Here is a 21480-nt window from a genome sequence, read left to right on the forward strand (position 1 = left end):
TCATAAATATATATATATATATATATATATATATATATATATATATATATATATATATATATATATATATATATATATATATATATATATATATATATATAATTATGAAAAGTATTACCGTAAACAATGTTTCGTCCATCTGATATATATCGTCATATCGCCCAGAACTAGTTCAACAGGTATTTCTTTAAAGTTTTGATCATGTCGATAATTTAGAGGCTTTATAATTTTACATATCCAGTATGACAAGGCTTCATGGGGTTAATCTTGTTTATGAACTATTGTCTCATGAGACTAAAATGTTTGGTCATTGAATGCATGTGAATCTTGTGTCTGTTGTTAGTACGGCAGAAGCAGTCCTTCAAGAGATGGACAACATCAGCAGCATACGGCAGAATCGGGAAGTGGAGCGCCTCCGCATGTGGACGGACACTGAACTGGTGACTCCTTCTATTCTTTAACACTGATGATTAAACAGCAGAACAATTGGGCCGCCTTATTTTCCATCTCATTAAGGAAATGATTGCCCACATTGAGGTTATTAAAATCCTGCCTTACTCTGAAGCATTGGTTTTTCTCTTCAGTGTGGGCTGTGAATCCACTGAGTCGAAACTCACACACTACAAACTCCATTGATTCTTCCACATTTCTCATTTAGATGTTTATTTCTTTATTTTTTGCTGCAGGAAAACATGGACATGTACTCCCGCGTGAAGAGGAGGAAGTCTTTGCGTAGGAACACGTATGGAATGCAGGCGCATCACAAAGCCATGAGCAAGTCAAAGGACCCCGAAGAGGAGGAGGGAACTGAAGGTATGTGTGGACTCCGAAACTCTCCTATTCGCTAATTAATTGTTTTTATACAACTCTGTTAACTTGGTTTACCAATTTAAAATGTTTGACTTTAATTTAGGTTTCAATGTTTTGGTAAAAAAAAAAAAGAAAAAAAAAAAAAAGAAAGAAAAAAAAAAATATATATATATATATATTTTTTTTTTTTGTGCATTGCTAGCGTCACACCGTGTGATTTGTATCTGGTGTAGGTTGCTTGTTTAATGTTCCCAAGCATCATTGCAGCTTATTGCATTCATATAAAATTTTTATGACCAGGCGAATTATAAGAAATGTAATTAATGATTCTGTTTCCATTTCTAATTCCATTCAACAGTTCCAGTTTCATAGTAATTATTTTATCTGAATCAAATAAATTGTATTATTGTTTGTTTGTTACATTTTTTGCATCTAACAATGTCATTTGTCTTCTTGATCTGTCCTAAACATATATTATATTCCTTTTTTGATTTTCAACCGTGATGATGTTTATTTTAGTTTGGCGTTTGTTCTAAAGAGTTCTCTCTTTTATTAATTTTTAAGAGTCTCACGAAGAGGAGGAGGAGGATGAAGATGTGGAGGCTGATGATGATGAAGACGATGAAGGAGACGAGGCAGAAGAGGCTGGAGAGGAGAACGACAGACCTTATAACCTCAGGCAGCGTAAAACTGTGCAGCGATATGAAGCGCCCCCAATAGGTACTTGCTCATACACATGCACTCATGAGCATTGATGCTCAGACAGTTTTCATTCATGCTTACGTGCTTGAGCACTTAAAACATCCTTTTGACCCTCAGATGTTCCCATGCCATGCAGCGTGTGCAATCACTGGCTATTTTAATGAATGATTTTGTCTTTTAAATGCATTTCATTTGTTTTCTCAGAGCCAGTGAACAGAAAGCAGAGCAAGGGCTCTCTGTTCGACACGCACAGATCTCCTGCAAGAAGAAGCCATATTAGGTGCATTTCTTTTTTTTCAGAAGTGTGTTTTCTTATGTGTAATATCTTCCTTTTTTGGAGGGCAATGTTTTCTGTTTGAGGGTTGTTATAATTAACTCAAAAACAAGAAAAAAAAAAGAATGGAAAGTTAAGTGAAACAAAATATTATATTTAAAAATGTAACATTAATTGAAGCTAGTTGCCAAGACAACATTTCTCATTCTTTTATTTAAATGTTTAATTTTAAACATTAAATGAATTGTTATATTTAAAAATTAGAATTTACGCTAAAGTAAAAATAATAGAACTGTATAGACTTTATAAAATGCATAATAAGTCCGACCTAAGTATAAGTCGCATCAGTCCAAAAATCCGTCATGACGAGGAAAAAACATAAGTTTCACTGGATTATAAGTCACATTTATTTAGAAACCAAGAGAAAGCATTTCCATCTACAGCCAAGAGAGGGCGCTCTATGTTTTCAGTGTAGACTACAGGAGCACTGAGCAGCATAGAGCGCCCTCTGGCGCCTGTAGACAGTAATGTTTTCTCTTGATTCATTTCTCTTGGTTCATGTCAAATTAATTTTGATAAATAAGTCGCACCTGACTATAAATCGCAGGACCAGCCAAACTATGAAAAAAAGTGCGACTTATAGTCCGCAAAATGTGGTACTAAAACTCATGATAAAATTTAAAAGCAAAATTAAAGCAAAATGTAAAATTAAGCATTAAAAATACTAATATAAAATACTATTAATAAAAGCTATAATATAATCTCAATGATACTAAATCAACACTGTGTTTTCATCACCAGAGTAAAGAAACATGCCATTCACAGTAGTGAATCGACATCATCGTCTGATGAAGAGCGCTTTGAGAGGCGGAAAAGCAAAAGCATGAGCCGAGCTCGTAACAGGTGACATAAAAACAGAACAACTATTAATTCACTCAATATGTGACTTATTACATGGCTACATTTTTACTAAGGTTTGATGTTGCTTGATTTTTGTGTGGGACAGGTGTCTACCCATGAACCTACGAGCAGAGGATCTGTCCAGCGGTGTGCTTCGAGACAGAGTGAAAGTGGGTGCTAGTTTGGCAGATGTGGATCCCATGAATCTGGACACTTCTGTGAGTCTGAGTGTTTCTACACTTCTCTACATTTCTTTACTGAGCATAAAGATGCTTTGTGGGTTAGCATATGTCCTTGTCTCTTTCAATGCAGGTGAAGTTTGACAGTATTGGAGGTCTCTCCCATCACATTCAGTCTTTAAAAGAGATGGTCGTCTTTCCTTTATTATATCCAGAAGTGTTTGAGAAGTTTAAGATCCAGCCCCCAAGGTAAGGTTTTTTTGCGTATATGATTATTTTTCAGTTTTGTGTTTAGTTGACGTGTCAGAGGTTGACACTAACATTTGTAACATGTTTTCCCCGCTTTGCAGAGGATGTCTGTTTTATGGGCCTCCAGGAACTGGGAAGACGCTGGTGGCACGAGCTTTGGCCAATGAATGCAGTCAGGGTGACAGGAAGGTGTCTTTTTTCATGCGCAAGGGCGCAGACTGCCTCAGCAAATGGGTGGGAGAGTCTGAACGACAGCTCCGCCTACTTTTTGATCAGGTGACCTCACAATCCTGGCTCTAGTATGACTTTGAGATCGTATCTGTTGTCTGTGAGCTGATATTTACTGATGACCAGATATTGCACATTCCTAGATGTTTGTTTTATGTAAAAGAAAATTAGGGTTAATTTAGAAAATGTTCAAGTGTTAAATTAAGTGTTAAACGTCTTTGCAGGTTACAGTTTTAAAACGGTTTTGTCATTTGCTCAATAATAACAATAACATCATCAACTACAACAGCAATAATAATACTGATAATTATAATTAGTGAAAAAATACAGTCAAATAATAGTCAAAAAATACATATTAAATCAAGTATTATTGAAAATCCAGTATTTAAAATCTATAAAATCTAATATAAATCATGAAAATAATCATTTTTCCACTACTGAAAATATAAATTGATATTTTAAAATATAAAGTTAATTAATATTCATTTGAGTATTGGATTTCTATAAAAAAAAAAAAATTCAAATAAGTATTTTATTTTCATCGAATAACCTTACAATAATCACAAGTTCTATTCATTTCAATACATTTTATTGTGAAAATTTGTGAGAGAAAAAAATAAAATATCGCTTATGCAGCATAACTGAACCTAGCTTTTACTGTTTTTTTTTTTTAGAAGAAAAAAATCTGCCTTTGTCTCCCTGTACTCTTTAAACAGTGTCAGATATTTACAGATTTGTATTTTGTTGATTCTTGTAGTGTATCACAAGTTGTCTTTTTAGATTTAGAGTGAATCACATATCCCTATAAAACAGGTGTCAGGCTCTGTTCTCTCTCCTGCTGTTTTGAAGTGTTAGATGTGTGATTATCCAGCCAGGTGATGTTTTCCTCTCGTCCTGGCAGGCATACCTCATGAGACCCTCCATCATCTTTTTCGATGAGATTGATGGCCTCGCTCCTGTTCGCTCCAGCAGGCAGGATCAGATTCACAGGTAATGCGTTTGAATGAATGCGGTGGGGATTGCAGAAGGTTTCATCATCAGGATTAGAAAAGCTCCTGAAGAAATCAAGTAGTTCGATATGATTTCCACACAAAGGCTTTTAGTATTACAAGGAGTATACGACGGAAAACAAGATTTTTCTTTGCTCTTTTAAAGAGTTTGATGTACTACCCACATTCACACATCAGCACCTATTCATTTTACATTTGAAGAGTTTAACCAGTCATTTTCTTTTCTCTTTTTATGATTTAGCTCCATAGTGTCTACATTACTGGCATTGATGGATGGTTTGGACAGCCGGGGGGAGATAGTGGTCATCGGTGCTACAAATAGACTCGACTCTATTGACCCCGCACTCAGGAGGCCCGGGCGCTTTGACCGGGAGTTTCTGTTCAACCTGCCAGATAAAAAGGTGTGCAAATCCTTTTGAACTTCTACATGGTATTTCGGAGCCAACTGACATTCAGTGTCCCGGAGCGTCCTCGTGTCCCTCTCTCAAAACACTTATCCTGGACTTGTCTGACAGCTCAGTTTGAAGTCTTTTGCAGTTGGTTTGGTCACTAAAATCTTTTATCTGCGATAATCTCACAGATTCTGCTTGCCAAACTCGTTTTAATCTTGATAAACGGAAAGCCAGTTAATTTTGATGAGATTACTTTAATATGCCGACCTCTGCTGATATCAAAGCTGATATCCCTGCTTTAGTTCAAAACATTTCATGACTGGAGCTAAAGGCCTAAACATTACCTATGGGTAACTTGAAAATTGTATGTTTAAAGTTGTGCCAAGTATTGAGCCCTTCAACTACAAATAAGTAGTGGTCGACCGATATATCGCTAAGGCCGATATATCGGCCGATATTTGGCATTTTTCAAATATCGACATGGGAACGATAAGTTTTTCTGTTTGGCCAATGTGTTCAAGTCTTTTTTTTTTTTTTTTGACAGCACTGAGAGCGGCAGCGCCTGAGCGCACGCAGTGCTCACACTCTCTCTTGTTCGTCATCGTCGTTAACAGTTCTGTCTAATATGGATAGAAGTCTGTCTAATAATCAGACAAAGGAATTTATGTATACAGAAAGTATTATAATGATTGCTTTTATATTAGGCCTGTTAGTAATAGAAAGGCAAACATGATGATACTTGTTTGCCATCAGCATTAAGCAAATATACATTTAAATATTTTAAACAAATCTTTGAATGACTAATGAACATAAAATTTAACATACCTTGCAAACTTCGTCGAATCCAGCTGTGCGATCTTGTGAAGTGTGCATTTTTATCCAGCATGATCACATGTGCTCTGTGTGACGGTCGGTCCGTGTGAAATGGACTTATGCTGTTTTAAACTTATGCTGCGCTTTATGCATATTCATGTCATTTTCTCTGTGTGCTGTATGTAAAATGAGGGTTACCCTGGCTTTATTTGAAAAATATGATTCCTAATGCACACAAACTTCCCAGAATACTGAGTGCCCTGTTGGTAACAGTGTTTACTTTTTAATTATATTTTAATTAAATATTTATTTATTTATTTGTGAAAAATACTGTCATCTGAAGTATGTTTCTTTTACACATTTATTTTAAGTAGAGGCTAACTAGTTATTGAGAGAGATATTATATCGTTAGATTATATATTTTCTTATCCAACAGTCAGAGATTTCAGATAAAGTGAGAACATTAAACAGCATTTAAACAGATTAGAGCATTCTAAATCCCAATGACACCAGAAACAGGTTGAAAACGATGATCAGAAGAATTTAATTCAGTAGTGTTTTGTTGAATTACTAGGAGTAGTTTTATTTTATACAATGAGTTTTAGACTTAAAAATCTGAGTTTAAAAAAATAATTAAAGCCTTGAAAATTAACATTTTAAGTTTTCAAAAATGTACAACATGTAGTTAGTAAAGAAAAAAAAAACATTGCATTGTAAAGATGCAAGAAGTTTTCACTAATGGTTTCAGTCCATAACATGTAATTTAATTAATTGGAGTTGTTTATTATGAATTATAAATTAAAACATAATTTGTAATGAGAAAATATAAAATATTTAATATGTGGTGTATTCAGTAGTGGGCTCAGACCCCCCCCCCCATTTTTTTTCATATAGCAGTACTTTTAAATGAAAAAATGCACAATGCACTACTTTTGTAGTATTATATATAAAATATATAATATATACAATTATATAATTTGTAAAATTATTTATAAATCTATGGAAGTTCTAAGCGGCCATGCATTATAATTTTTTTCCTTTTTGTTTTCTCGTTATAACGACTTATTTTTCTCGTTATCTCGACATAACGAAAGTTTGTTTTCTCGTTATAACGACTTAATTTTCTCGTTATCTCGACATAACGAAAGTTTGTTTTCTCATTATAACGACTTAATTTTCTCGTTATCTCGACATAACGAAAGTCGTTTTCTCATTATAACAACTTATTTTTCTCGTTATCTCGACATAACGAAAGTTTGTTTTCTCGTTATAACAACATGACAGTTTTACTGTTGCTATAGTAATGAACTCAACTTTGACAGGCATCTGATGGACAACCATGCAGGCGCTCTTACTGTAGCATATATTTCAGCAAATTTACCTTCGCCTAGGTAATAATGTCTACAATACTGTATATAAATAAAGGCTGATCAATCACTGTTGATTATTCCAGAGACAGTACAACGAACGTTTTGTTTTTGTAATTAACATGTTTAAATGGCAACACCACGAAATTAGAGCTGCTTGGAATAAACTCACTTTTCATTTTCCCTTTATTTGAAATAAAATTATATATAATTATGGCGCGGCAGTGGCTCAGTGGTTCATGTAGGTTGTCTACAAACCGGAAGGTTGGTGGTTCGATCCCCGGCTCCACCTGACCAAGTGTCGAGGTGTCCTTGAGCAAGACACCTAACCCCAGCTGCTCCCTATGAGCTGGATGGCGCCTTGAATGGCTGACACCGCAGTCGGTGTGTGAATGAGTGTGTGATTGGGTGAATGTGAGGCAAATTGTAAAGTGCTTTGGATGGCCATGTGGTATGTTGAAAGCGCTATATAAATGCAGTCCATTTACCATTTACCATAATTTGTAATTTGTAGTTGCCATTATATGATGTAGCAGATATCATGTGTGTTACAAGCTTCTGTTTGAAAAGAGCGTCCATGTGTACGTGTAGAGTGTGTGTGTGTGTAGAAAAAAACGATTACATTATAGAACAAAACTGAATTAAATTAGCCTATGGATTTTACATATACATCACATTTCTCATCATTATGGTTAACAATACAGATTAGTAATAAGGAAAAGAAGCACATCAGCCTACATCGTTAAATCCCGTCCTACAGTAGATAAACAGAACATCTCCGCTTATTAACTACCTATCATGTGCCTAAAAGCACAAATAAAAGATATAGGTGCAAACAGAATACAGTGATGTCAACCTTGGTTTTGATAAAGCAGTTATTTTATGACACAGAACGCGTTTGTGAAACTCATGCATCTAGCAGGAACTTAATACACAAAATATTCATATTGATTCAAGCATTTAACATTTATGAATTAATTAAATGTCAGTAATGAAGACTGCACAAATTATAGCGATCACGAGGAAGGTCCGCGTACAGTAAAGTGGATAGTGTACAACGCCCCATCAGTTATATTCAGGTCTATAGTGCCACCTGCTGGCATAGTTTTGTAACTTCTTAGAGAAAATTAAGTCGTTATAACGAGAAAACTAACTTCGTTATGTCGAGAAAACGAACTTTGTTATGTCGAGAAAACGAGAAAATGAGACAACAACAAGAAAAAATATTATAATGCATGGCCGCTTAGAACTTCCGTATAAATCTGTATTTTATGATGTTATTATTTTTGCCATTTAGAGTAATTTATTAAATAAATAAAAAATCTGTTAATTATTGAGAATGTATTGTATTGAGAGAAATTGAGGTACTGAAAAATACCAACTCTATTTATTTTATTTGTTGCAGAAAATTTTGACCACAAATGGTGGTGACAAACTAACTAGGCTAGAAACAGCTCTGTTTACACTGAATCCAATTTATGAATCTAGAACACAACTTATCTAATTGTCAAACATATCTACACCCTTATATTGTGTGCATCATCTATGCCTGAGCTTTTGTTTTTGAAGTTGTTGTGATATGAGGTCAGCGCAGTGCTGGTCTGATTTCTAGATGTGTATGTAGTTTGTCTTCACAGCAGGGTGCTGGCTAATCAGACGTTAGCTCTTATGTTTTAACCAGCCCCTTTGTTAAGTGGTTATGATCAAAACAGATTTGCTGTGCATTTTGAAGTGCCTTGTTTTATCTGTACACAGTCTGTGTTTGTGTTTACGTTCATCAACAGGCTCGAAAGCACATTTTAGAAATCCACACCAGGGACTGGAGCCCCAAGCTAGCTGAACCCTTCATAGATGAGCTAGCTGAGAAGTGTGTCGGTAAGATGGATGCAAAAGTGATGCTTTTCTAGCTTCAGCTCTATATCTTAACACAAGTTGCAGCATGAACACGTTTTGGGTTTCAAGTAGGGATGTTCATTTTGGTTATTTTTCCTAACTGACAACCAATGCTTGTTAACCAATTATTAACCATTAATTATTATCATAATAAAATACAGACAGTTTAAATATGTAGTAAAATCTGTGCCGTTAAAAGTGTTATCACTGTACCGCTGCCATGTTATATTATTGTTCTTTTCTAAATAGCCTACTGTGGAGTGAGGGAAACTAAAATAGCCTCGCTATGTTTACAGTGTTTATTATAATGTTTGTAAACATTTTGCGTCGCATTAGGACTATTTCTGAATGAAAGAAAATGACACATACGCGACTTGTTTTTTTTTCTCAAATTTTTTAAAATTATTATTATATGTTTAGCGTATTTTAACTATGCAGCAAACCTTTTTAAATATTTTGATAAATTACTGAAAATAAATAAATAAACGACTTTTTAAACCATTTAACTGATTGTATTAATAGGTCAAAATTCAATCGGTCAAATTAACGGTTAACTGGTTAAAATGAATCTCCCTAGTTTCAAGTAATTTCTTTCTTCACTGATGCTGCAAAGTGAAAAAATCACAGGCGATCAGAAAATGTTTTATAACAGGCAATGAGTTATTACTACTTGATTTCTCGAGACCATAAAGTGTTTTGATATCCAATGTTTGGAAGATGAAACATGAAACACATGTTGTTCCCACAATCAGATAATTGACTGTTTTACACAGATGTCAACATTTGTTCAACAGATTTATCATTATTTAATGTAGAAACATTTTATTTGCTCTCAAATTTATCTTTTTGGCTATTGTTTGTAGCTTAAAGTCTAAAATTAAGTAGCAGTTTGTTTTCCCAACTGTAAAATGAAAACTTGAGTTAAGTTGAATGGAACACGGTATTGATATTTTCACTGTAAGCTAGACTATTGTCAATTTAGACTTCTTAAATAATAATAATAAAGTTTAATCTATTTTTTCATTTTATCTTTTCAAATTTCTAACCATTTCGAATTCAAAAAAACTTTTAAATGGAAACTAAAAAACTAATTTAAAACATTTAAACTAAAAATGAGAGCTTGTGAAAACATTTCATATCTTATTTTTTCATAGCCTTTTATTGTTTTATTTTATATATATTTATTTTGAGTAATGATGCAACTGTTAGGTTGTAAATATTTAAAGTTATCAGTTTACTAAAGTTTTTGAACCGTATGAAAGGTGACGTTTTTGTCCAGATGAGTGTCTAACTCTGCTGTGTCTCAGGTTACTGTGGGGCCGACATCAAAGCACTTTGCACAGAGGCTGCGCTAGCGGCTCTGCGGCGGTGCTATCCTCAGATCTACGGCAGCAGCCAGCGTTATCAGCTGGACGTGGGCTCCATCGTTTTGGGAGCGCAGGATTTTGGTCGTGCTCTGCGCTCTATAGTACCTGCGGGTCAAAGGGCCCTGGCTCCACCCGGCCAGGCCCTTTCCTGTGTGTTGAAGCCCCTGCTGGAGCCCACACTGGCCCAAACGCTGGCCTGCCTGATGCGAGTCTTCCCCCACGCAGAGCTCCTGCACAGGGAACACACACACGGTACGCTCACATTTCCTGCTGTTGGATTTTATTCTGTTCAGTGAGTTATTTCTACTATACATCACAGGTACAAAAAAATGTTTAATTAGTTTTTTCCCTTTGCCCTTCTTTTCTCATTTAGGTGTTTCATCATCCATTCAGATCTATTTTTTGTGCCTTACATACAGAGCTTTATAATTACCACCTCATATTACTGCTGGGAATAGAATTCCCAATATTTTTAATGACTGCTCTCTTTGAAATAAGTCATGTGACTCATCGCACCATTTAGTTCACCATTTAGTTAGAAAATTCATATGTCAAAGATGAACGGACACCTGGTTAGAGATGTTAGTTTTCCTAGATCGAGTTTGTTCATTATAATTATTATTATTATTATTATACATATTTCCTAAATGGTTGATTTTTGAATGAATGGAATCTTTTTCCTCTAGAAGATTTTAAACCCTTTTCGCTAAAGATTTCCAAGACAGATTTTATATTTTTATTGTGCCCTTGAATCATTGAATGAATCGTTTGGGAGTCGTTGAGCAAGTAAGGTAAAAATAAATGCATATTATAACATAATAAAAGTGTTTTTTTGACCTTGCATGCATGTCATACTGTTGTTGGGGACTCCCAAAACCAAAATATTAACCTTTCAATTTCCATAGTAGGGGCACTTTAATCCTTGATGCGTTTTAAATCGTTAGTGTCAGTATAATTTATATATGTGTGTGTGTGTGTGTGTGTGTGTGTGTGTGTATATATATATATATATATATATATATATATATATATATATATATATATATATATATATAATTATTATTTTATCAGTATTAATGTTAGTTTCTTCCAGGAACACTGAATAACCAAAGAAAGCACCACCAGTCCTAAGTTTAGTTAAAATCGCTCGTTTGCATTCCCACGTTACCAAGTTTTAATTAAATTTTTCTTTTTTCAAAAGTGCAAGATTTTCCTTTTATTTTTATTTATTTACTACTGAGGGAAAGGGGGATAAAATCTAAGATTATATCAAATCATTGTTATTATCAGAGTAACCCCAATACTAGTGCATCAAATCAGAGCACTTTTCCTGCTGCATGTTTCATTTGTTTTCTGTTTCTGTTAATCTGCTGTTTTTATAAACCACGCTGCATCTGAAGAGACGTCTGCAGAAATATAAAGTGGTTTCTCTCTGATTTCAGACACTGACAATCATCTGTTGGTGGAGGACTCGTACAGCGAGGACGAGGAATGTTTCGGTGCTCCTTCCATTTATGAAACTCAGTCAGGATCGCTGAAGGAAGCAGCTTCCTGCACGACACACAAACCCTTTCTCCACTTTACCACGTGAGTCACTTGAATTCTCAGCTTTCAACCTCCGCGCACTTTCATAATCCATACATACACTGAGGCCCTTCATTTATTATGCTTATGTTGCAATTTTAATGCTGTTATGGCAAAAGAAAATAAACAAACAAAACTTTTTCAGATTTAAAAGTCTCTACACGATAAAATCAAATGCTGTGTTTTGCTGCCATCTGTTGGTTTACTGCAGGACATACAGTCTGCACTGAGACAGCTTGTGTTCCTCAGCAGACCTACTTCAATCCCGTTTGCATCGATTTGTTCTTCACGGTTCAGTGAAACAGTGTTTTATGGCATTAGCTTGCGATCATCAATACTTGCAGCTGCTCACACTTAAATGAGATGTTGGCAAGTGGTTCATCTTATTATATTAATATACAGTATAGATGACAAATGCATGAAAATTAGCTGCCAACTTTATCAGTTACCTTATTTATTTATCTTCATTATTGAAATTTTATTTGACCGTCGTAGCTTCATTCAAGTTGTCAGCACCTCTTCCTGAGGCAGTTTCTCAAAACTAACATCTGTGTAGGCAACATTTCTGTGCTTCTAGGTTTGAATTGAACGTTTCTAACTCACCTAGACAGATGGATAGATAGATAGTGACCTTTTTCTTTTTGTTTCAGTTCTGCCTACAAGCAGCCCACCTCTTACCGGCCACGGCTGCTGCTGACGGGACCCCAGGGCGCGGGGCAGAGCACACACCTGGCCCCTGCTGTGCTGCACCACCTGGAGAAGTTCACTGTGCACCGTCTCGACCTACCCACGCTATACTCCGTCAGTGCCAAAACCCCGGAGGAGTCTTGTGCTCAGGCAAGCCCAAAAACACAGCATCACTTTTAAAGGCTTCACACATCCAGTGTGTGGTGCTGTGGGCTTGTACAACTATTATTGTGCTTAAAATGTGTGATGATGGTAGTCGGCGCATGCTATCCACCTTATCTTCTGCATAGGAGTGAATGCGGTCATTTGTAACGTCTGGTCTGTGTGTAGGTGTTTCGTGAGGCTCGACGCTGTGTACCCAGCATCATCTACATGCCTCACATCAGTGACTGGTGGGAAGCCATCAGTGAGACGGTCAAGAGCAGCTTCCTCACACTCCTGCAGGATGTACCCTCATTCACACCGCTCCTCATCCTCGCCACAGCAGAGACCATCTACCAGCAGCTCCCAGACGAGGTGACCGATCTGTCCCCTGGACATACCCCTTAACCTAAATACAATTTCTGTGTTATATTCATGTCTGTAACAGACTGTATGTATTTTGTTGAGGTTAGGTGTACTTTAAATTATTTTTCCCCACTCTAAAGAAGTTGCATAGAAATCTGTGATGGTTGAATGTATGACTCTCAAATTATGCGATGGGTAGATTTATTAATTATTATTATATTAGAACTAAATATTTACATATTGAATTCTAATCAAAAATAGTGTGATTTTTAGAATTTTTTTAAATAAATATTATTTGTAGTTTGAACTAAGACGTCTTCACAACACATCAGTGTCCAAACGGCATTTATTGTTTGAATTACCATATAAAATCGGCAGAATTTGAATGATCAGACTTTATACGCGCTCAGGTGTTTAGACTGAAAAGACTTCCGCATAGGCCACACCTGTGTATCTTCGCTCATAGCTCCTCACTCCTCGTTCCTCGTCTCCTCACGGTTCAATTAGAGAATTGAGATGTCCTACAAGATGGAGATCAATCGGTTTCTGGTTCCCCCATAGTGTGTCTGTGAATTTGGGGAGATGGAAGTGTGATCTTTTGTGCGGGGGCGTGTTTATTTTGGTGATTTCAATTATCAACAGTGTTTCTCAGAAATTGCTTACTGCTCCTTTAAGAATCTATACCGATTCATTAAAATGAAGATTTATAAAACTAGGTAAACATAAAATGGATATCTTAAATTAAGTTTAACATCTGTAGTTGTAAAACAAACGCTGTATTTGCTTGGTATATGTGTGTTTGTGTGTATGTATCTATGTATCTGAGCTTAGCCTTTTAGTCAGCTTGCCCTGAAGCTCGTGGCTGCGGTTAAATACACTTGTATCTACTTTCATGATATGAAATTGATGTAAACAGAACATCTGATTTGTTGAAATAGATCTGTGCATCAGTGTGAATGCAGCCTGTTAAAGCTGCCACTGTCTATGATCTCAACAGTAAGAATCAAATGGCAAAAGAAAAAGAAAAAATCCATAACTATGGTTAGCCTATCTGTAAACTTTAGGATACTTCACACACTCCCAGATAATGAAAGTGCTTTTCGTTTATCCCTAATTGTATTTTCCCTCTTTAATACTTTGCATTTGCTTGTATGTTTTAAAAGCTATACTTGCTTTTAATTCTTAACAATAATTAATTATATATTTATGAATATATGAATTAATATAATATTAATAACATTCATAGTTAACATAATTATTTAAACCAGGCTGCTTAAATAATTTAATGAAAATGCACAAAATAAATTCGATATAATCGTGATGCATCGTGGAATTGAATTGAACATTGTTGAGAAAGATCACTTGAGCCTAATTTGTGTCCCATGCGCTAGGCCAAGGCTCAACCTTTTTCCTTTTCGTTTTGTTTTCGAGGTTTTGTCCCTCGTTCTTCTTTTTTCTTTAAGGCCTGACCTGTACCCATCATTCCCTTTCTGTTCTTTCTAGTCCTTTTCTAAGCACACCCAGAGGCGTTAAAATCAATTCTCAAAGACATGGCAGGAAGAACATGTGAGAGGAAAAGAGGGAGCGAGAGGGTGAAAGGAAGAGATAAGTAATGCAGTCTGAAGTCACACAACCAAAAACCCCTCTCTCTTAATTATGCTGACGGGGAGTCACTCTGGCAGCTCTGCGGTTTCACCTCCCAATCCAGCATCAAGCACCTCCAGCGGCTCATGCTGTGCGCCCCATGCATCCCAGGGTGAGTCGCTGGGCAACTAGTGATTGGCTGGTGGCGAAGCCCTTGATCATAGCGCCCACTGAAGAGACTGATGCCCACCAGGAGGGCACGAGAGTGTTTGGAATAAAAGCTTTAATGTTATTGACAGCCCTGTCTCTTGCTCGCTCTCTTCCTGCAAGGTGTGTTCATTAAAGCCCGTCTCATTCCTCCGAGGAAAGACACATGTTTAATTGATAGCAGACGAGGATGGGTTGGTTATTTTACCCTCTGTGTGGTGCTGGGTTCTGTCACACTTGTTTTTTGTTTTCTCACACACTTTCTGGACTTTCAGTGTTAAATCACCTCTTTGAAGTCCTCTGTGGTGTCTTGATGTTCAAATTTTACCAATATGACAGTGTTTGCATTATGAATCTGCAGTCAACAGTCAATCTGTTTGCTTTGTATTGCTTGAATTTTTTTTGTGTTTTGAAATGAGTAATAGTTCTGGAATTATCCCAGAATAATGTGCAGAGACAAATGAAGAGTTTGGTTCCAAAAGACTATAAATCCATTTCGGTTAATTTGAGTAAAAATGTGTTTTCTTTGCTGAGTAAGTGGCAAGATGAAAACCACTATTTTCTGTTTCAGACTTTCTCATAGCATCTTTAGGTTATGATAACATAAAAAAATTCAAATCCAGGTTTTGATTTGATCAAAATTATAAGATTTAACCCCCCCCCCCAAATGCAATAAATCCATGATAGGTTTTTTTTAAATGAAATAAATCAATTGAATCAATATGAAAGCAATTTTTCATATTGATACTGTTGAAAATACACAACGTAGTAAGTTGATCCATATGGACAGCCTCTTGGCACCGGCCTAAAAATACATTCATCCGTCATCGCTCCCAAAATGAATTCAACGGGTCATCTTGTTTGCTATAAATTAATTAAACAATAAAAGAAAATTTCATCATTAACAAGATCATGAACAACAATAACAAATTAGACCACAGATATCCCAAAATGACATTTCCCTTATATTCCATTTCTAAAAGTGCATTCATCTTTGCCATGTTACATTGATTCAAAGGGAGAAAACATGACCTAATAACTTGTTGGGTATCCTTTTTTTGCGTAAAATAAAAATTTTACTTTTCAATACTGACCAGATTCAATACTATTATTGTGCGGAAACTCAGCGTTTTAAAAACCAAACCCTTCAAATATTAGCTATGCTTAATAATATAGTCATTTGGTTGATTTTGCTGAAAAGGGAAAAATATATAAGTGATTTTTTGATCACTATCACTATTATTTGCTTTAAATCAGCATCAGTCAACTATGGATACACTGGCCAATATTGGATATTTAAGTGTATGTTTTCCTTTATTTTAAAGTTTTTATATAACCTTTGCCATCATGTTACGCTCCGATAGTTAATCTTTCAAAACAAAAAAGCCTTTATTTAATAACACTTTAATGTTATTAACGAAACTCAATATGAATTTAAATTTTTCATGCTCTGCATTCTAAATGTATATTTAAAATGGCTTATATTAGTTTACGTTTTATTTTTAGTTGTTTTATATTATAATTTTGGCCATTTATTAATTATTGTCCATAACTGTAATCATGCACACTATTTATTTGTAGTTCATTATGTTGACAAGATTTGTTAAAACCGCGTCATCTATAGTTTCACCTCTGAAAGAACTTTCCTTCTGGCATACTTCATCTAGGCTGCACAGCCTGGTGGTTTATGTTAACCAAAAGTGTCTAGTGTTAACCAAATATTCAAGCATCTATTTATGCATCTCTTGCAAATCCTGGTTAAAAAGCTTCCTTAAAGTGTGTCTTTTGAGGTCTTAACGGAGCAGTATTCCTCCACAATCTTGCTGTGGCTCCATTGTGGTACAGAACACCCACTTTTCATGACTCAGTCCATTTCTGATGGATACTATCAAGTCCAGCTCTACATTTCATTTAGTTATTTTTGTCCTTGACTGAATCAGAAATATGTTGTAGTATAAAAGTAAAATGGGTTAAAAATGTCATTTTATGTTGACTTCAACCCAGAGTTTTGGCAACCACAGAAAGATCTGAAGTGGCTTTGAATGGTGAAGTGGGCAAACTCAGAGAATCGGCTGTTTGAATCCACAAAGTCCGTTCCCACTTTGAAATGTACCCCAAGGCCCCTTCAGTGGAATCATACCATCCTCGCTCTGAATCATACCACCCTTACCTTGGTGTGAGAATCATCTCTTCATCCGGGCAGGGGGTCCTGTGTTAAAGCTGCGATCAATACTGGAGCTTCATAGTAACACCACTAGAGCTTCTACGGTCAGATTCTCCCTTAGAATAAACCATTCCGGCCGCTCCCACTCATGAACACTTGAATCCAGGGCCTGTGAGATTTGGAGATGGAGAGTTTGTGTGTGGAATTCAGAAAGGAGTGCTGTGAAGGATCAGGATGTATTTGGCCTTCACTGATGTCAGCAGGTAGCTATATGAAACACCCGGTAGTCATGCTTTAGACTGAGTTGGAAATGTACTTTCCTTAACTGATGAATAAACTTTTAAATTAACCCTTAGGAAGAAGTACATAATGGATGAATATGCTGGTTTCTGGAATCTGTTGGTTTTATCTGTGATCACAGTATCATAGCTGATATCCCCCCAGATTGAATCGACAGCACTAAATCTAAATTGTTGTTGCAGGTTTATTGTAGCCATATTAACTCTGGACAAGACAAATAAGTTTTTTATGTAAATGAGTAATGTTTTTTAGTTAATTTCGGCAAAATATCACCATGATTTGAGAAAAAATTTAATTGTGAGTTTTCTGGTCAAAATTGTTATTTAATTTGTTAATTATTACTAAATAAATAATAAAAAAAAAAAATATATATATATATATTAAACAAAATAATTAATATCGAAATTTTCATATTTCACTGTAAACTTAAAAATCAAGTATTTAAGCCTTTTAATTTACATTACACAGTAAAACTTCAATAGTAATATTTAATATTTAATTTCTTTTGGTTTCAAATGTTAAACCTTATTTTTTTTTTGGCAGAAAGCCATTAAAGCTTCTCTTTTATTGACAACAGCTGGTTCACAAGTGCTTCTCATTACAAATTTGGGAAGATTGTTGACTCGTGTTGTGTTTCCAAAGTTGTGCTATAAGCATTGTGCAGCCCTATGTTATTGAAAAAATGAAGCGTCAAAATTATGTGAAAGGCATGAGCTGATCATAACTCTGCAGTTTATTTAGTGACTATTTTCATCTAGACCAGGTTGTTTTGGTGAAATCTTGGAAACCAAACCAAAGATTTATTTGTGATTGGGCTTGCTTTCCATTTTGACATGCTATTTGAAAAACAAAAAAAATGACTCCCTCTCTCCTTCTTTTTCTCATATTAATTATATTAGCTGTACGAAATCAACATGCTGACAGATTGGTTGTAATATTTAAAAAAACCGGCATACCTAAGAAAAAATTTCCCGTTCCATTCACCTCAAGTAGGCCTTAAGTGAGAAGATATTGAACCTACTTTGGTTCAAGATTTTAAAAAGTCCATTAGCCCAGAGCTTATCCGCATTAAGTGCATCCCAAATATGCAAAGTAGAAGCTCGAGAACAGTTTGCACTGGCCTTGGGCTTCTGGCATGTTCAGCGAGACAGCTGTCCTCTCTGCAGCACTGCACGTCAGGGGTGAGGCCACCGATAAATTAAAAGAAAGGGGAACAAAATAACCACAAAAAATCTCTCGACTCGTCCGTTCCCTCACATTTCTTAAAGAGAAAGCTGTAGAGCCAGATGCCATGTCCGTCTGTAAACAGCATCTGCAGTGGGGGCAGGTGGTGTAGATCACAGGGAGAAGGTACGTGGCCCTGTGCTCGGGTGCGGGAAGAGTTTTGGCTCATGCCAGCGCATGTAGGAGGGATGCTAGCAGTCAGCTCCAGCAGTGTAAGGTTACACCTCAGTGTGCACTTGTTAGTTCACTAGAACACCTTCAGGGTCTGCGTTGAACAGCCTGATGTCTTTTTATCTGTCGGTGCAATTTTGTAATTGTTTTAATCTTAGTCAATATGGGTAGTGAACATTTTAATAAAACAAAAACTATATATGGTGGAAAGACTAAGTCTTTCAATACAGTTGGCTTTAAAAGTGACCTTTTTTTAACTTTCTAATATTTCAGCTTTACTTGCATAACTTTTTACTAGTCTTTTAGTAAACTTGTTTTTCAATGCAGCATAATAATAAAAATACAAAAATGCAAAACTTTTTGGCTAATTATCCAGTTAAAATATCTAAAAAGATAAATGTACTTGACATGCAATACTTAAAGATTCTTAGATTCATTGTTAGCGATTATATCATCAGTATAATTCTATTTCATCTTGTTACTCCAGCACAGTTTTTTCCCCACAAAATACATTTTCTTTCAACCATTTTTTAACTGGAAAATTAGACTGCAAAAAAAAAAAAAAAAAAACCCAAAGTGTTTAAAGTTAAATTCTGCTCCAAAACGTTGTTTCAAACTTTTTAACTCGCATCACAAAATAAGATATTTTGGAGAACGTTGGCCTCCAAATTACATTGCATCTCATTGACTTTTATTTTATGGACAAAAAAAAAAAAAACTTTCAAAATCTTTTCCACAGAAGAAAGTCAGACACACGTGTTTTTGTGTGACATGAGGGTGAGTAAATAATGACCGCATGTTCATTTTTGAATTAAATATCCCTTTAAGTTTCAATCAGTGGGGCATTTTACCCCCCGGGGATCGTCCAAAGTTGACACCATGGTTTGAAATAACTTTTTAAAAACATATTTATATGGCACAACTTCATTTTTACCTCTTAATTGAAAGCATCCTGAAAATGTTGCATTATGAAAGTAAAACACATTGCGTATGTCCTTTGATGTTGACTTTAAATTCAGATATCACACCGGTTTGCAAATCCCAACTGTATTATTTATCAGTTTCTTATCTGCTTGTTGTTCATTTGAAGTGAAGATGAAACATGCGTCAATAAGAGAATGACAGGAGGAGACGAGAAATGTGTTTTCCACATTTCCTCTGGATGCCTTGTTCTCGGGCGAGTTGAAAGGCCTATTTAGTCTCTCGGCTCTCTTCCTCTCAGAATCTGCATTAGTCTCCAAGGCTTCCATCAGCTCGGAGACAAATCATAAAATCACTACCTGGCTCTTTTGTGGGCTACTTGCTTTGCTTCCCTTCATCTCGCCTCAAGAGTTTGGACCAAAGAAGTCTGAAAGCAACCTGAGTGGAAACAAATCTGCCATGAGGGGAACAACACATAAAATAATGCAGTTGATGAGGGATTGTTTGGATCTTCAATACCTGCTCATGATTGGAAATTGAACTTAAAGTGCTCTGCGGGTCCTCATTATGGAGAAATTCTCTCCTAAATCTGTCGCCGCCTTGTAATATTTGGGGAGCCCTGGAGACTTCTTAAAGTGGCTCAGTTTGCGCTAAGATATGAGAGCTTTCGGATATTTAGGAGTCTTTAGCCTTTACCTGATTTAATTTGTCCTGATTGCTGCAGTCTTGAAGAAACTTACAGTGAAGTTTAAACTGCTGATTCAGTAAAAGAAAAAACGCTCCCAGACTTCAGTAATTGGACTGGCACAGCACACTTTACCATGTGAAATTAGAGTTGAATGTAGCCATATGAGACTGCTCATTAAAACACTCTTCAATGACACCTGTGACCATGTGCACCAGACTCTGGTCATTATTTTCAGGATTTCTCTTCATGCACGAGTCTTTGGCTGTCAGGAAGGATGCGTGCATCATCACATTTCTTCTCCATCCTTTCATTATCTTCCGTCAAATCACTCTTCGTTAAAGCCTTTTGTTATCCTGCTCTTCTAATTGGCTGACTGACGGCAGCCATGATTTTGTCAAGTAGGATGTGTTGCTGAAACACCATGTTTTTTGCTCCTAGAGCCGAATTTGTAAACCTACCCCTAAAATTTGAGTAAACCACTGGCTTATTAAAAAGAAGAGTTGTAACCCTATTCTGATCATTAAACGGTGATAAAATCAAAGGGAAATTATGCATAAAACATGTTGTTCAATCCGTTTTAACGTGTTAATGTATTTCTCTCTATGTGTGTATATATGTATAAAATAATATAATAAGTATAATATGACATATGATAATGATTATACTAAATGATTTATTTGAACATTTAAAAAAATATCTGATGTCTTAACACATCACATCATTGGTTTGATTTTCTAACTGCTTTGGGTTTTACCCTTTAAATACTGTATGTTTACCAGCAAACTTTCTTTTCATAGTTCAAGCTGAGCAGAACAATGCTTCATGCCGGGAGAATATTTTCGAGAGTCAAAGCCCGTCATGCAATGTGCTTTCGGGGTAGAAACCAGAAAAAAAAGTGTTACGCACAAGAACAAAGAATGCTGTGGGAAAACCAAATCGACAGGGTTCAACACAAGTTTAAATGAGTTTGTATGTTGGCTGGTTCACTTTTTGGCGAGATGTGTGATGCTTTTTAGTGGAGTCCCAGGGATTTGATCCCTGCTGGTTGGCAGCTTTTGAAGAGCAGTATGGGTGATTTGGAGTGTTATTTTCATGGCAGATGTTCTCACAGTTTGTATATGTTGACTTCATGAATCACTGTTTTTGATGCTCAACTTAAAGCATATATATATAGGTGATTTACTGTTTTACATAAAACCATCATTCATTAGCTAAAGAACATTCTGTAAAAATGTAACCTTGAAATCTTTAATATCAAC

At 35.8% G+C, this 21480-nt stretch overlaps 1 protein-coding gene across 3 annotated transcripts in view; it reads left to right on the forward strand.

Annotated features, from left to right (window-relative positions):
• LOC113076379 (ATPase family AAA domain-containing protein 2B-like) overlaps window positions 1–21480 on the forward strand; it is a 43681-nt gene that overhangs the window by 8209 nt on the left and 13992 nt on the right. For all 3 annotated transcript variants that reach the window (XM_026249023.1, XM_026249024.1, XM_026249025.1), the window contains exons 5-19: window positions 344–440; window positions 687–813; window positions 1375–1530; window positions 1717–1792; window positions 2588–2689; window positions 2793–2904; window positions 2999–3114; window positions 3216–3390; window positions 4244–4332; window positions 4594–4753; window positions 8709–8799; window positions 10125–10436; window positions 11627–11771; window positions 12419–12605; window positions 12786–12971. In XM_026249023.1, the coding sequence (XP_026104808.1) occupies window positions 344–440; window positions 687–813; window positions 1375–1530; window positions 1717–1792; window positions 2588–2689; window positions 2793–2904; window positions 2999–3114; window positions 3216–3390; window positions 4244–4332; window positions 4594–4753; window positions 8709–8799; window positions 10125–10436; window positions 11627–11771; window positions 12419–12605; window positions 12786–12971 (2131 nt within the window). The remainder of the gene's footprint in view (window positions 1–343; window positions 441–686; window positions 814–1374; window positions 1531–1716; window positions 1793–2587; window positions 2690–2792; window positions 2905–2998; window positions 3115–3215; window positions 3391–4243; window positions 4333–4593; window positions 4754–8708; window positions 8800–10124; window positions 10437–11626; window positions 11772–12418; window positions 12606–12785; window positions 12972–21480) is intronic.

Source organism: Carassius auratus, unplaced genomic scaffold (assembly GCF_003368295.1).
Source record: "Carassius auratus strain Wakin unplaced genomic scaffold, ASM336829v1 scaf_tig00020241, whole genome shotgun sequence".
Lineage (NCBI taxonomy): Eukaryota > Metazoa > Chordata > Actinopteri > Cypriniformes > Cyprinidae > Carassius > Carassius auratus.